The 16,379-nt window shown below is 39.7% G+C and overlaps 1 protein-coding gene across 10 annotated transcripts in view; it reads right to left on the bottom strand.

Annotated features, from left to right (window-relative positions):
* Positions 1–16,379, bottom strand: part of ERC1 (ELKS/RAB6-interacting/CAST family member 1) — a 274,756-nt gene that overhangs the window by 175,638 nt on the left and 82,739 nt on the right. For all 10 annotated transcript variants that reach the window (XM_014259338.2, XM_088054896.1, XM_088054899.1 and 7 more), the window contains one exon: positions 11,725–11,892. In XM_014259338.2, the coding sequence (XP_014114813.1) occupies positions 11,725–11,892 (168 nt within the window). The remainder of the gene's footprint in view (positions 1–11,724; positions 11,893–16,379) is intronic.

Raw genomic sequence — 16,379 nt, 5'->3', positions numbered from 1 at the left:
TTGCAACATCACTCTGGAATATTGGGCACTTGGGAAATGTCCTGATGTTGCTGACTTTAAAATGGTGGGATTTTGTAACACCTTGAGTCTTAGATGGGCTAGCAAAGGAACACACAGTTACTTTAAGAAAAAGAACCAGGCTAGAAAGGGTGAGGACAGCATAGAGGACTTAAAGTGGATTTTAAATGGCTAAACTCCAGCATTCTGCTGCATCTCAGACATTCATATATATGTACTGCTACATGTGGTCCAGTTAAAATTCTAAACAGCTCCCAGTTAACTAAACTGCTCCCAGCAGCCTAAAGTTGCTTGCTTTTCCACGTGGTAAAATCTTTCTGTCATTCTTACTCTTGTGATCTCCAATCTGCAAAAAGTCCTTTGAAACTGGCATAAAGCTCTATAGAATTTAGCTTTACAAATAAAGTACTTTGTTGTTATGCAGCTTAGGAAGGACAAAGAATTCAGTTTTGTGATTTCTACTTAAAGTAAAACCTTAATTGTCAGATAAATAGATGGCTCACAAACAGACAGGTTGCTACTGCTCCAAAAGGAAGCAACTTGCAGGCAGAGGAAAAAGAAATTTAGGAATTGCAGGACACTTCATGAAATTAGTGCCTTATTCTCGACCTGAGCTTGCAATCAGGTTGACTTGAGAAAAGACTGGTGTGCAGGAAGAAGTGATGATTCAAGAAAAAGACTTGCACAGACAGTTAATTTTTTTGTACCTCTAATAAAGGAGCAACAAAGAATTGACACTGATCCAACAGACTATTCTCTTTCCATTGCCTTTTCATACAAGGGTGCTTTGTAAGTGTATTTATACCAGCCAGAAAAACAGTTAATCTATATTATTAATTAATTATTTTATATTAATTATTATACATTATAATAATAATTATTAATATTATTAATAATCTATATTATTATTAATCTCTAAGGACATCTATTTCTATCCCTTTTTCTTTCATCCTCCTTTCTTTTGCATACCCAGCCAACCTCTGGTAGCACCAGTTTGCTGACAGACCACTGCAAAGCAGAACTAAGAACAACAATCACCATGAACTGTAATTCCAGTAATTTCTAGATAGTAAAGGATTTTTCTGTACTGTCACATTCCCTGTAACAAGCAGTATTTAAAGCAGATCTTTCATAACATGTTCTCAAAATATTACTATCATGTTTGCAAGCTTTCTCTTCTGCTAATAAATAGCTTGAATTTCCTTCAAATCTAACACAATCTGTCACTAAAGTTTGCTTTTTCTGAGAACTGACAGTGAGAGAAGTTTTCCTTACAAGCTTCTAAAGATGCTCCAGCACAATTCAAATCAGGGGAAAAAAAAAATAAATTAGGACCCCAAGAATTAAAACTGTTTTTGAGTTGATAAATGTCCTGAAATTCACATTTTCAGAGGAGCCAATGTATATGTTGTTCTTTAGCATTGTCTCAGTTCCAAAGCACTGCCTAGAAAATATTACTCATTAGCAATGACTCACATCCTCAGACAGCTGTAAACCAGTTAAATTTAGTTGTGGAATTGCTTCATTCTGAGGAGGTTCAATAATACCAATAGGCTGAGGCAGTTAAAAGCAGTGTTGGAATGAGAATTCTGCTGTGGACACTGGAGGGAACTGGGCAGGGCTTTGACACTTTCTAACCCACTGCCACTGGCTGTGCCTCAAAGCACAGACATTGATGTCAATGGGCAATACTTGGTGTCAAATGCTATCAAATAACACAAAACCTGCTCAGAAGAGATTGGATTTGGCAATACATGAGCCAGTTGGTTGGTTGCATATGGTTAATTACATAATCCATTAAAAATCCTCATTTATCTCAGAGCTTCTCTGGGTGACCTTTGTTGGTATTCATCAGGCAGGAGACTGCAGCCATTATCCAGCACCAAGATTTCAACCTTGGTTGTTCATCAAGGCAATCTGTTGGCTCCAACTTGAGTCTGATACTTCCATTCCCTCAAGTAAATCAAAAGAAAACACTGCTATCACAAATACCAAAACAAAATAGTTTAAACTCTGCTGCTCCTCTTTGATGAAGTTTAGATATTACTCATTTATTTAATATATATTAAAATGTCATTATACTGAGAGCCATAATTGAAATCATCTGGTAATTAATTTCCCAATCTAATTATGAATAACATCCATTTTGTTGAAATCCTGGCCTAATCATGCAGAATAACATCATGCTAATTCTCCTTTCAGCTGTGTCCTGACATTATGAAGCAATCTCTAAGGCTGTGTTTTCCAAAGTTTTACTCCTATGACCTACCAAACACAAAAGGATTAAAAACCCAACTCTTCTGAGGACATTTACTCACTGCTGTTCCAAGTCTCTGAATAGGCTTTGACAAAATTGTGCAGAGATTTGACTTAGGAAAGTTCATTAGAGAGAAAACACAAATACTACAAATTGGAATAATTTCATATTGATGGATCCCAAGTGTTCAAAAAAAGAAAAAAAACAAAAGTACTTTATTGTGCAAGGCTGGTAAAACAAGGGGGAAAATTAAACCTAGTAATTGTTATTAACAATTCTGATATTCTGTTTTGTAAGAAGCAGAATAAAACTAACAAGCTGGGACACTGCTTTTAGAACATCTCAAGGTTCACAAGGTTAACACTTAAAGTAACATTTTAGAAGTGCAAAGAGAAAAAGTTTCTACACTAAAAATTAAACTTCTTTACTTGGATAAACCCTGTGCTTCATTTCATTGCTAATTACTGTGAAACCAACAGTCCTTGTTCTATGGCAGCTTGATCTCTGTTACTCAGCAACAGTGATGATGCTTTCCTGACTTGCTGGAGATGTTGGTTTTGGTTCTATAATAATTCCTGTGTCACATTAGTACTGATACCTCCCTGGTTAGGGACACACGGTACAGTGCTGCATATCACACTGCCATAGCAGCAAAAAAGGTCAAAAAAGACACAAAGAGAGGAAAGGCTGAACTCCTCAGAGCACTGAAATAGCCAAGAATGGAAATCAGGGAGCAGAAAAGACCAACCATTGAGGCAGACCAATGGACAGGATGGAAAAATGGGATTTAATGCTGATTATAAAGGCAATCCTCACAGCAAACTAAACTCCATTCACATTATCATTTAGGCTTGCTCAAGCAGAAGGCTGTACAACTTGAACAAAGATTTTAAATTAAATTACGATTCAGACACTGAATTACTTTGCCCAAACCACTGATTTATTATGATCAAAGATACACTGCAGGGTAAAACTGTGCAAACCCTGAGGGAAGAGCTCTGGAAAGGAGGGATGCTTTAAATCCCAGTGCAAAACATGGCCAGTCAGCTGTGATTGTCCTGCCTCATTCTCCTGGAAAGGATATGGACTGATGAATAGCAAGGGATCAGGAAGTCACACCGTAAATACTAAATATGACTGTGTGTTTGTATTTTTCAGTATTTAGCTACCACTGCTCTTACAGAATTACTTCAGAACACAATGACAGGTGACTAAATATCAAACTCTCACATTCCTTAGTGATCCACACTCATAAACCCCTAAAAATGTTAAGAACCTAATGTATTAAATTAGTACCATCATTTGCTGGAACCTCTTCATCATGCAGAGGAGCATCCTAAGTATTAAATGTGTGTTATTCTGAGACAAAGGGACCTCAGTTTTCTCTGCTGACACTCCCCCAGTTCTCTTACCCTCTGGGTGAAATCACAGATTTGAAAGCTGTTGATATGTTTGTGCCTTATGACACTCTTAAAGACTGTATAAATCTGTCCAGAGACCCAGCCCTGAGAACTGTTCAGCCTACTGGGTTCAAAATTCACTCCTGAATCCCAGAAACTCTTGATTTAAACTGGAAAGCCACTCCTTCCTTGTTCTAGTGAAGGTCCCTAAGCTGACTAACAAAATCACTGATGATGTTCCAGACACAGCTCAGACAAAACCCCCAGGGGCAGAAAGGGCTGGAAATTGTGAAGCCTGGCAGGCCAGAGAGCAAGGAAAAGCCATGTGAGGAAGACTGATGTCAGCAGCCTCAAAAATGGCACACACCCTTGCTTTTCCTGCCTCTTCAATCATGGGGAAGTTTGTGTTTGTCTTGCACCACGGTGAATACACCAACAAGGCTGATTAGCTTTATCTTGCCAGAAAAACTACACTTTTAATTCATAATGAAGGCAAGGGGCCCAGAGCTGGCTGTCTTCCCAGATCCCTTCACAAAACCAGAATTTGTCACTCCCCCTACCGATGAGGGATGTCCTGTCTTGAAGGACATGATATTAAAGTGACTTCTCCTCTTTGAGGGATACCAGAAAAGTTCCTCCCATATACAAGACAGATTTGCTGAGCTGTGGCTCCAGATAATACCAGAAACTGCAGTTTTCTTGTAACTGAGCTGTTGTCCTCAATCTCGTGTGCATCAGTTTAAAATCCCTCCTCACCCAGCTGCAATAGTGGAACCAACACCATTAACCTGCTTTCTGTCTTTGTGTGAGCCTGCTTACCTACAGGGGTTACTTCAGACAAAAAAAAAACAATCAAGAACTCTAGCTGCTAAAGTCAACAGGAGAGATTCTTTAATAACATTATTAAATACATATATATATTAATTATATACATTATCACAAATCTAAATGGAGAGAGTATTCTTTACATAAGTTCTCAAAATAAGAAACTAACTTGCTATCTTCCACACAGAGCAACATTTGATTTTTAAAAAGAATATTAGCATACATCTGGGAATACAGGTACATCTGCTACATATAATCCAGATCTTCTTCTTTTTATTGTGGTATCACAAAATGCTCAAAAAAAAAATAAAAATAAAGAAGCACATTCTCCACTTAAAAATTCTAAATTGTAACATAGGTAGGCATAAAACCTTATTTTGAATCCAGTAGGTTTGTCTGCCATAGATGCTGCAATAGCAGTCATAACTGTGCAATAAAAATTACTGCAATAGCATAAACAGTGTATTCCTTGGGTAAATCCCTGGAGAACTCACTGTCACCTCCACAAGCACCTGCAAACTATGGACTATCTGCCATGGAAAATACTGTCTCAAGCTAAGCTTGGGGACCTTTTAGGATCCATATTCCAATCAGAAAAATGTATGTTATTAAATGTTATTAACTGGCTCAAAAGAATCAAAGATACTAAATCTTTGGGATCTGCCTGAAGCTGCTGTAACAAACTCAGACACCTTTAAAACTTCAGCAAGGAGCTGAAAAATGAGATGAAGATATGAAGAAACTGTGCTGTTCCCCTGCCCTAATATCATCTTATTAGTTGTCCATTCATGGAAGGAAAAATAAAACAACCACACACCGTGTCACCTGAGCTGGGCTGCAATTACTCTGAAAGGTCTTGGCAGATTGTCTGAGAGCTGGAAATTCAAGGTGGAGGGGTAAGAATCCTGATTTCAAACTGGTCATGGCTCACTGCAAAATGAAAATAAATTCTGTGTTGTGTCCTGATTTTCCACGTGGAGATTAACTCATCTACCTGGATGGCTGAAAAGAATCTCACATGATAATTATGTTGAATTAGAACTTACATAATGAAGCCTCTTCAGTCTTCTTTGGCACTTTCATTGCTACCACAGGTAGTATTGTGAGAGAGGGGAGGGATTAAAAGCCTGTCTAATTTTTCCTATTATTCCTCTAACTGAAGATAATACTATTATCTAAAAACCCCACCCCACATGGTAAAGCAATTCTAAAAGTACCCTGGTGAAAAAGAGAAGCTACTGTAGGCAGCACCTTGGACACAAAGGGTAACCAATAAGCCAGAATAGCTTCTAGAAATCTCTAAAAGAGAAATTTTGTCTTGTTCAGTGGTCAGAAAGGCTGTGACAGAAAGGTCTGAATGAAAGAAAAAGCAGCAGCAGCAGAGCTCTGATCTCCCCTCAGGGAGAAGCTCCCCATGGCCCTCCAGGACACATCTGGGAGGTCACATCTGTCAGGTTTAATAAAGAAGCTGACACAAGCCTGTGGGGATGTTTGGTCTTTTTCTGTGGCATTTGAAATCTCTGAATTTGGTGTAGAAGCTGTTCAGTGGCATGACTGGAGACCTGGAGTAAAAAGAGCACAGCTCTGCCAGGGACTCACAGAGATGCTCTTGTAACTGGGCTGGATAAGCCACCGAGTTCCTGAGGAAAAATTCCCATTTCATCAACCCTGGGAGAGCAGAAAGTGCAGCACATCCAGCTTCACCTCCCTGCAGAAGCTGGGCTGATGAGCTGGGGCTGGGTGCTGCCCCTCCTGCACTGTCCCTGATTCAAGCACATGAAAAGCAGAGGATAAACTTGTCCACAGGAATGGTACAGAGGCAAAAACCCCTCCAGTGAGAGGCAGGAGGACACATGCTCACCCTGGTTGTGAACCAAGGTGCAATTAGAGAGGTAAAAACCCCTCCAGTGAGAGGCAGGAGGACACATGCTCACCCTGGTTGTGAACCAAGGTGCAGCCCAGCTTTGCTGGACCCTGTGATGCTGAATTATTCTTTGCTGCACAGCTCACACAAGAGGAATGACCAAGCCAACACCTGCAGTGTGGGCACTGAGTGACTCCTAACCACGAAATGCCATCGTGGGGAGGCTCAGAGGGATGGCTCAAAGACCAGCCTGCATTTCATAATTTTATACATTTTATAAATTCTATAAATTCTTAGGAAACCATCTCTTCATTAGCTTGGTAGGCAAGCTCAAGGTCACACCTTGGATGAAACGACCATAAATCAGATCTTTGAAAATGCAGTTCCTTCTTGCTCTGAGCTCTCTCACCTCCTCAGGGCTGTGGCAGAAGGTAAACCCACTTCAGAGATGAAGGAATAGAAAATAAAATAAAAATAAACTTTAAGGTACAAACACTGCACTTCCAGGTTAGGAATACTAAACCAGTTGTAGTAACTATGTAGTAACTATGAGCAGCACTGATTTTAAACAAACACATTTTGTTTGCAGCCCCTCTCTCCTGCCACACAGTATTTCTAATCATTGAGCATAAGATGTTTATTCTGATTTCCAAGTTTTCTGGAAAGCAGAGGACATGGATTTCCTGTGGAGAAAGGTAATGCTTCTTACTCAAAAGGGAAGGAGCATTTGAAACCTTCCCAAATTCTAGCTAAACAAGTCAGCACAGCCAGCAAAGAAAAAAATCAATCTGTGTTCTTCCTTTATCACAGGTCAATTATCACACAGAGCATGGGGAGCTGCCAAGAACACTGCTACGTTCAGACACTAAAACTTGCATTTTATTTGCCTGCAGCTGCATTGCACAAAGAAGGGAGTGTTAACCCCCCTGCCCAAGACAAAACATGACCTATCTCCAAAGCAAGAGCTGATTGATTCCCTGTTTTGGGGATTTTTTTCTTCCTTTCAGTGTATTATTACTTATCTTTTGTCCCAAATGTTATTTCCTTAAAATGCTTTGATTGCAAAATATTGATTTTTTTTTTTTCCTCATTTCTTTTCACCCTTGTCTGCCAGCACAGATGGACAGAGGTAGCAAAAAGAGTAATTAAGCACCATTTAATGTTTTTCAGGTTCAGATTTCAAATTTGCCCAGCATGGTCCCTACTTTATTTTCAAAGACGCTTTCCCCTGGCCTTGAGTTCTACAAATTTAAAATGAGATTTTATTCAAGATCTATTTTCAATGAAATGAGAAAAAAAAAAATAATCCTGAAGCTCTATAAAACAAAGTTTTTGCATTAAATTTTCAGACATAAAGCCAAAGTCTTCAAATTTCTACCTTATGCCCTACTTCTATTGTCTAAAATAAAGGTACTACCTTTATATACAGCATCTCTGTATGAGCTTAACTGGAAAGACTCCAGGATTTAAAATGTGAAGCATGTGGTTTCCTCAGCAACCTGGAAAATGTATTTTGGTGCCTACTGGGTATCAGTGATGATGCCAATTGTTATGTTAATTTTTCAGATCTTTGTTGTTCATAATCTTCTTCTGTGTCTTTCAACTGATCTCTGTTCAGCCAGCGAACTTCCATTACCTCCTTCACCTTGATTTTTGGATGAGTAAAAAAGAATACTTTATAGTTCACCACCTTATCCAATGCAACAAAAATAAAGGCTCATAAAGCAAACCATGAGGGGATCTGTGTCAGTGAATCCACACAGAGACCCAAAGATAAAGGGTGAACTTTAAATAATGTTTTGTTTCAACAGCAGCAATTTGGGATAGCACAGCTTTGGGCACCAATCCAAACAAATCCCTGTCAGTGTCACAGGTGACAGATCAAAAACAGGCACAGAAAATAAAATAAAAATCAATAATAATATAAATAATACATATTATATAATATATCTAATAATGTATATTTAAAAATACCCATTTGACTAGGGCTACACTCTGGTACAGGCAATCTCTAAATTTCAAAAGAATTAATCAAGTCTTCTCAAATGGCTGGGTCATGCAAGTTAATGATTTTTTAATAAATTCTGTTCTTGTCAGATCTTTAGCACTTTAGCTTTTGCTAAACATTTCTTTGTACCTAGCATTAAAAAATATTAGTGTGCAAAATGTAGTTGATTAGAATCCAATTTCGAAAATATCCAACTTCAAAAATATCTGAGCACCTGTTGAGGGAAAAGTACTTGGCTGAAAACTGAATGGTATCTACTGACCCAAGTCATGATTTGGTTAAATTCCTTCAGTGTGCCACATCTTCACCCTGTTCCTTCTCATAACTTCTAAATACATATTATTTCCATATAAAAATACTAATTAAAACTATACAAGAAAAGCACTTTTTGTACCACGTGCCTTTCATGATCTTCCACTCTGCTCAATTAAAATTGTCCTTAATTAAATTTAATTAAAATGTAAAATTCAAAATTCAAATTCATTTAATTAAAATGTAAAATTCATGTCTAAATACCATTTAAACCACATCAGTAAACATAAAACAAACATTTACTGTCAGATAACTAAGCCAGCACAAGAAAAAACCCAAACTACTACCCATAATATCTATGACCTCTGAAAATACTTTAAACTGGACCTTCAGATCTTCAACTGGAATATAAGATTAAAACCTGCTCTGTCTGAACAAAACAATTTGTAACCAAAATAAGAGATTCTTGTGCATGGAGGTAAAATTTAAAGACTTTTTTTTTTTTATGGCAATAAAATTCCAAACTGTCCTGGAAGGTCTGAAGGATGGCACTTGGATAAAGCAGAAAACAAGGTGTGCACTTTAATAAGATGCACTCTAGAAATGCAAAAGAAGAAAAATAAATCAGAGTTTACAAGGATTAAGAGGAAAATATTTATATGAAAGGAGCTACAGGCTTCTGAGTCTCCAGGCAGAGGGCAGAAATAGTTATCTGTGCATGAAAGGACAGCCAGATAAAAATGAGACTTCATCATTTTTCCCTAGCACCTGAAACAGATTTTATGCAAGTTCCCAGAACTTCTACAATAATACATATTAAAAAAATCAGGCAAGTCCTTCCTTAGGTATTTTCTCAAGCTCTGCTTTTCTGTGGGAACATGTTAAAGAGAACAAGAAAATGCAAAGCCCTCTCTATAGAAAATCCCACACCTAGTCTTCAATTCCAGGTCTGGACAAGTAATTAAAAATCTGAGTTAAAGACATCAACCCTCAAACTTTAAAGGCCTGAACTTCCAGTTATTTACCCCAGGCTGTACAAAAAATAAAAAGGAATTCCATATTGCAAACCTCAGATAAAAGAATTGTCCTGGATTCTCCACAAGAATATTCTGTTAGCTAGTTACAGAAACAGAAAAAAAACCCTTTGAATTTACAGCTCTCACAATTTAACTGTTCATGTTAAAGAAAATGCCTCCAGCAACTTCAAGGCTAAAGCAAATTCAAATCTCTGCAGGTGATTCTACAGGAAATATATATTTTTCTAGAGACAGGTTATATGTTTTTATACAGAACAGGCTGCCCAGAGAAGCTGTGGATGCTCCATCCCTGGCAGCATTCAATGCCTGGTTGGACAGGGCTTGGAGCACACCCTGCTCTGCTGGAAGGGGGGGAGCTGGAGGGTCTTTAAAGTCCCTTTCAGCATTTTATGTTGCTTTGTTTCATGGGGTTTCTTTGTTTTGTTGTTTTAGGAAGCTCATAGACAGGAGAACACCACAAACTGCAATTTATTATTGCACTGTTGTCCTCAGCAGAGCTATCCAGGAGAACAGGACCTTAAAGCTTTCACACTTAAAAGCCTGGTTCCTTTCTTTCCAACCTGAAAAGTCCAGGTGATTTTACTTGAAAGCAGCAGGGAACAGTCCTGAAAAAGCAGGTCAGATGCACAAAGACACAAAATGAAACTGTCTCAATATGGATTACAGTGCTCTCAAAAAAACAAATATTAAAAAAGAACCTTTAGAGCTGCCTAGAAATGACCTAATGAAAGATCATTCTCAAGTGTCAAGCAGAGCAAGAAAAGGTGTGAAAAAGCAGTGGAGGAGCAAATGGAAATAAAAGAAGCTCAGTGACATTTAACATTTACACAAATGTCAGACTCCCCACCTCTTGGTTAAACACTCAGCTGGGATCTCAATCTGGGTCTGGAGGCTGCACCACCAATTTTGTAAAACAGAAACACAGCACAAAAATCAGGACTCTGTGTTTCTGAAAGGATGAAGAGTCAGAAAAATGAGACTGTGAAGATGGGGAATGAGGGCTGTGCTCTAGAATTATTAATGACTTATTTGTGGCTGAAGTCCAAGCCTGAACTTCCATTCCTGCCTGAGGTTTGCTGTAACAGAGCTGATCATGACCTAAACCCTCGTGATTTACACTTACAGACAAGAAGAAAAGGCATTGGCCAAGTGTCAGAAATCAGTCAATATTCTGAGCTGTTAATACACAAGAATTCTGTAGAATTGATTAAAGGTCTAGGAAAAAACAGAACAAAAGCCCACACATCCCCAGCCTAATACACTGAATAAGAGCTCCAAGAGCAGCTTCTCTAAAGATACAGAGAAAAAAAATGTTCTTCAAATTAAAATTTATTGCAGTGCACACTTTTCCCCCTTTTTAACCTGTGTAGAAGAAAATTGGGATATATTGTGTGTGCAATTTTCCAACAATCATCCATAATGACATCCATTCCCTAGGACTCAATACCCTTTGGGAAACCTCACTAATTTGTCTGACACAGTCTACACGGTTTTTCACCCAGACCTCCCCCAGTTCTCTGATAAGGGCTACATTTTCTTATCCAAAAAAATATGGATAGTCTGATTATCCTATTCTAGCACTTCCCAAGAAATATTAAGTATGATAATACAGCATTTCTAAGGAAAGTTATACAAAGTTCTCCACAAACTTTCCAAGTAGGTTACAGAGAGATCATCCCAATTGCTTCTGCTGCCACAAGCCCTCACTCATTCAGTCCCACACTGAAGTCATCATCAGCCCTGTGCTTCAAACTGGCTTTGGTAAGATGCTGGGTGGGAAAGGATTGGTTTTCCAGATCATGTGCCCTGATGCAAATGCCTCAGCCACAGGTAATATTAAGATGGAAGCAGAAGCAGCACATGGAGTCACTGAAAGGCAACAACCTCTGTTTTGAATTCTATTTTTTTTGTCGAAAATTCAAACAAATTCATCCTCCAGCATATTCCCATGGCATCAATGGACTCTTTATCTCCAGAATATACATTCTAGTTCAGACTCTGACAGCCTTGGAAATTGAGATGCATCAGATTTGTTTATCTGACCCAGAGCTCTCCAGCCTTACCTTCTTCTGAAGAACGTTAACTTTGCGTTCCTTCACCTCCAGCATGTCCTTGAGGTCGTGGATCTCGCCTGCCTGAGTGCCCTTCTCCTCTGCCATCTCCTGGATCTGCTTTGTCTTCTTGTTCAGCATGGTCTCCTTCTCCTCCAGACGTAACCGCAGCGCATCCACCTGCATCCAGGAGGGCAGAACAAGCTTTGTTCAGCACTGAAGGAGAGAAACCCCAAACTACACCTCCACAGGGGAGATATTACAAATAGATTCAGAAATCTAACACCCCTTTCTTGAAGAATTCAACACACATAAGATTGGGATAAAGCAGTTATCATAAAAGAGACTAAATAGGAAAAATAACCAACCCTGTTATTCCCAAGTGTATGGGAATAATGCTCCTTCTGGGAAAACCTCAAATCATACTTCTCACATAACTCAGGCTTGTATCACACAACCCTGAACTACTTTTCCTCAAAGTAGAAGCCAGCACAATGTGTTGTGGAGAAGTTCTCTCATATGCAGGGAAAATGACCCCTTTATTTGGAACATTACTAATAATCAGAGAATAAACATTGACTCGTTGCACCAGGCAGTCACTTTATATTCCAGGTTTTAAGCACAGTAACAGCTGAGGCTGAAGGTAATGAAAGCAGAGCTCTTTGCAGCCACTGCAGATCACAACTGGAAAGAGGTTACCTTAGGATGCCTAAGACTATCTTGGCTCAGAAAGCAAAGTAATAGTTTAAATATAACGTGTTTTCCACAGCATGCAGTGTTATAATAAGGGTAGAATTGAACAAATGACACAGTACAGGATATTGTGGGTGCAGTTTGGGCACACAAACACACTTAGAGCTCCCAGGGCCTGAGTGAATTTAGAAACACTCTGGGAACTCTGCTGTGACCTCAAGCTTCAAAACTGCACCTTGAGCATCTTTTGCTTTTCCTTCTGCATTTCCCTTCCATATGTGAAACAGAGCTCACAAGACAAAGGAAACAGCAGAAGGAATCGGAGCTACCTGAGTATAAATTCAATGAGAAGAGCAAGGTCACCACAGAGCACAGACTGATCTCCAAGACTATTGTGGAACAGGAAATCCAGCAGCAGCAAGCTGCCCACGATAGCAGAGGAACCCTGTGACCCCTCTCCACTCAGCACTCAGACACAGCTCCAATCTGCCAGCCTGGCTGTAATCTCATTTGACACTATCAGATTTGGTTCCTGTTAGCTGAATCCATTCCAGGACATCAGTCACACAGAGTGAGCAGGCTGATCAATGGATTTCTTGCCCCTTCTGCAGAGCACAGACTGGCAGAGACGTGAGGTGAAAGGATGACAACTGGGGGACAGCCCCAGCTGGGGCAGGATTTTTAGGAACTCGCTCTGCTCATGGTATTCCAAGCAGCATTTAGTTTTAACATGTTATTCTAACTCCATTTCATTTTGAGTTGCTAATGGAAAATTGTCTCTGAGGCTCTGCATTTGCAGTGTTCACCCCCAAAACCCTGTGGTGCTGTGTGTGCCTCCTGTGACACGGAGCAGTGAGCGCTGCAGCCCCGCTGCCACCTCTGCGTCTGGAGCCTTCTCACTTACACATCCCTGATTAAAATCACATTCCTGACCTCTCACCCAGCAAGGGGAGCATGCAGTGTGAGCTGCAGGGATATCAGAGTACCAGCCCTTACCCAAATATGATTTATAGGATGGATAGTGTTTGCAATGAAAGGTTTAGCAGGTGGATCACGCTTCGTCTGCTTTCTTAAAACATACAGTTCTATAGATTGATTAGGTATGTTTTTCCCTGGGAATCTTTGATATTAAAGCTAAGAGTCACTTTTATTAATTCTTGAAGGGAAACTGAAAACCTTCCTCACAAGAAAATACACATACTCTCTACAGTTGTGTTGCAAAATATTTGAGACAGTCCAGATGCCTACAGCACAGTAGTGCTCTTAAGTGAAAAGAGAACATCTGCAAATAGAAATTTATCCACAGAAAGCTTTCCATTTTCTGATTGATTATGCTCTTTGAGCTCTATATTAGCTTATGGTTTGGGGTAAATTGCATTCCTGGTTTTATTTGTGTGAGGTCCTTGCCTAGAAAACCATAGAAAACACTTTTGAAAGCATTTTCAAAGGCTGGCAGGACACACAGTCATCACCTCAGCACTATTCCTGGCAGAACACTGCCCTTGTTTATCCATGTCAGCTCAGTTTATGCATGGCATCCTCCCACAGTGACAAGAACTGAGCTCTGTGGGAGTCAGGTGATGCCAAACAGAGGCAGCTCAGGATTTTCTCAGTACATGGAAACGATCAGGCCAACACCACCGAGGTGCTGACGCCCCTTCTCCCCAATTTTGTGTCTTGGATGGTTTTGTCTTAACCCTGGGTTAACCTAACAGCTTTCCCAGTAATGGGATTTCCTTCCCAGTAATGCCATTTCCCAGTTCTGCAGGGCAGGAGGAGCCTGGCAGGGCAGCTCAGGCTGGCTCACCTGCCCTGCCTGCAGCACCCAGAAACTCCAGCACACCCAGAACACCCCCAACCCTCCCAGGTACAGAGCAAAAACACCTCTCCTCCCAGGTACAGAGCAAAAACACCTCTCCTCCCAGGTACAGAGCAAAAACACCTCTCTGCAGCTGGATACCACCCACAGGACTTCAACTCCTTCACTGGAAGAGTGAGAGATGAAAACCTGTCTTGGGAACCACTGATATGTTTCCATAGGAGCTGTAAACAACATTATGTGTCTCTGTTCTCTGTGTGTCTGGTCATACATTAAACATGTAGAAGTCCAAATTTCTAAGGGAAATTAGTCCATTAGTAGCTCCAATTACTGCCAAAAAAAAGCACACTATAAAAAAAATAATATTTAATATAAATCTCATCTTAAGCCTTTTTTAGAATCTTGAATTCTGTAATGACAGTCTTAGCTTTAGAATATTCCCAAACTATAGGGAAATCATTTAAATTTTCACAAGTCCACAGTGAGTTTCAGACCTCACTGTGTTTCTCACTGTGCTCCTGAGTTTCAGGAGCTTGCAATAATTGAACTGAGATTGAAAACAAGAGGTTTTTTCCCTGAGTTGTATCATCCTCTCCACTGTACAGTAGCAAGCAGGTTATTCTGACCCTGGTAATTCCCACTTGGCTTGAAGAAGATGTCAGTGATGCCCAGAAAAAAACAGCATTCTACTCTTTTCCTGAGTGATCCTTCACATCTGCCTGTCCCCTGTTCAAACCATGGCTGAGCCATAATTTATATCAGGGGAATGCAGCCATCCTTCCCTCAGTGGTACCAGGGGGTAAAACCTCCCCCCAAAATTCAAAAAAGTTCAATTTCAAGCAAAATTCCCAAGTTTAATTCTCTGTAGGCCTGACTACAGCAGAAGGAACAGGTGGAATACCAATCCCAAAATGTGTTCAGAGAAATGGATGTGTTCAGAGCCTGCAAAGGTTTCTAACAGGAGCCAGCCACTTTCTAAAGCAGATGTTGAAGTGATTCTATGTCAGCATTCAGAATTCAAAGATCATTGAGAAATGCACAGAGACATGAAATTGAAATTGGTATGTGAGGTGAGAGTTGCTTTTTACCTACTGTAGCTATTTTTAGGTGAAGTCTCCAAGTATGAGAGCACATTTTAAAAAAGATCAGGTTCATGACATTTTCCATTACTGACTGGCAAATATATATAAATCAAAAAAAGGAGTTCAGCCTTTTTACTGATAGCAGTCTGAAATTAAGACTTTAAAGCTATGTTTATTGACTGATTTGAATGCAGTGGTAGTTCACAAGACTTAATTTAATTCTCTAGTTTTGACATTGATCTTTCTTTTTAACTAGATTAGACTCTTCACCTCCCCTAGACCAATGGCAGCAATTCAGATCCAGCATGGTCTGTAGATGAAAGCGAATTCTTCATGAATGCTTATGTTCTAATGAGACATTCAAAGCAAATAAAAACCTCCACGTGATTAGATTCATTTTTCTACTAAATATTAATCTGATTTTACCATAGGAACAGAGCAGTTACAGAACCATGCCAGCTTGGGCAGCATACAGAAATAAAGGAGAACATTCTCACTGGTTAATGCAATTTCTCACTGTGGCCACATTACTTCTGGCACTGACCTAAGCTGAAGGGCTCACTGGGTGAAAACTTTATATGGATAAAGCCTTAATTCCAGCATAAATACTGACTTGTTTTTTGTTTTGTTTACAAAGTGACTGTACCATTTTAGAGCTATTTTAAAGGTTTCTACACCAATTGAAGAGTTAACCACAATATCCTCTCCACCCCATAGCCCTCAGGATAAACACCCCACCAAGAGCTCGTGTGGCAGGTGGCAAATCCATTCCTGAGCTATTTTATCAACACTTTTCCCCACCTGTGAGCAGGTTCTTTAACAGGAGACTAAATGAGAGGCTCATGGAGGCATTCTCTTTCCATTTAAAATGTTTATTGAAATATGACTTTCAAGAACTGGTCCCCTCAGAGGATGAAGGACAATGAATGTCAGACACTGCAGCTCTCCTCCTCCTCCTCCTCCTCCTCCTCCTCCTCCTCCTCCTCACAACTCCCTCCAGGTGTTTTGAGAGAAGCTAATTGTGCTCTAACATTGACCAGCACTGTCAAGAAGCGAGGCCAAGCAGGACCTCA

This window comes from Pseudopodoces humilis, chromosome 5 (genome assembly GCF_049639895.1).
Source record: "Pseudopodoces humilis isolate 2021_Gansu_Grassland_sample_001 chromosome 5, ASM4963989v1, whole genome shotgun sequence".
In the NCBI taxonomy this organism is placed as follows: domain Eukaryota; kingdom Metazoa; phylum Chordata; class Aves; order Passeriformes; family Paridae; genus Pseudopodoces; species Pseudopodoces humilis.
The sequence above is the reverse complement of the archived record's forward strand: the minus strand, read 5'-3'. Positions and strand labels throughout refer to the sequence as shown.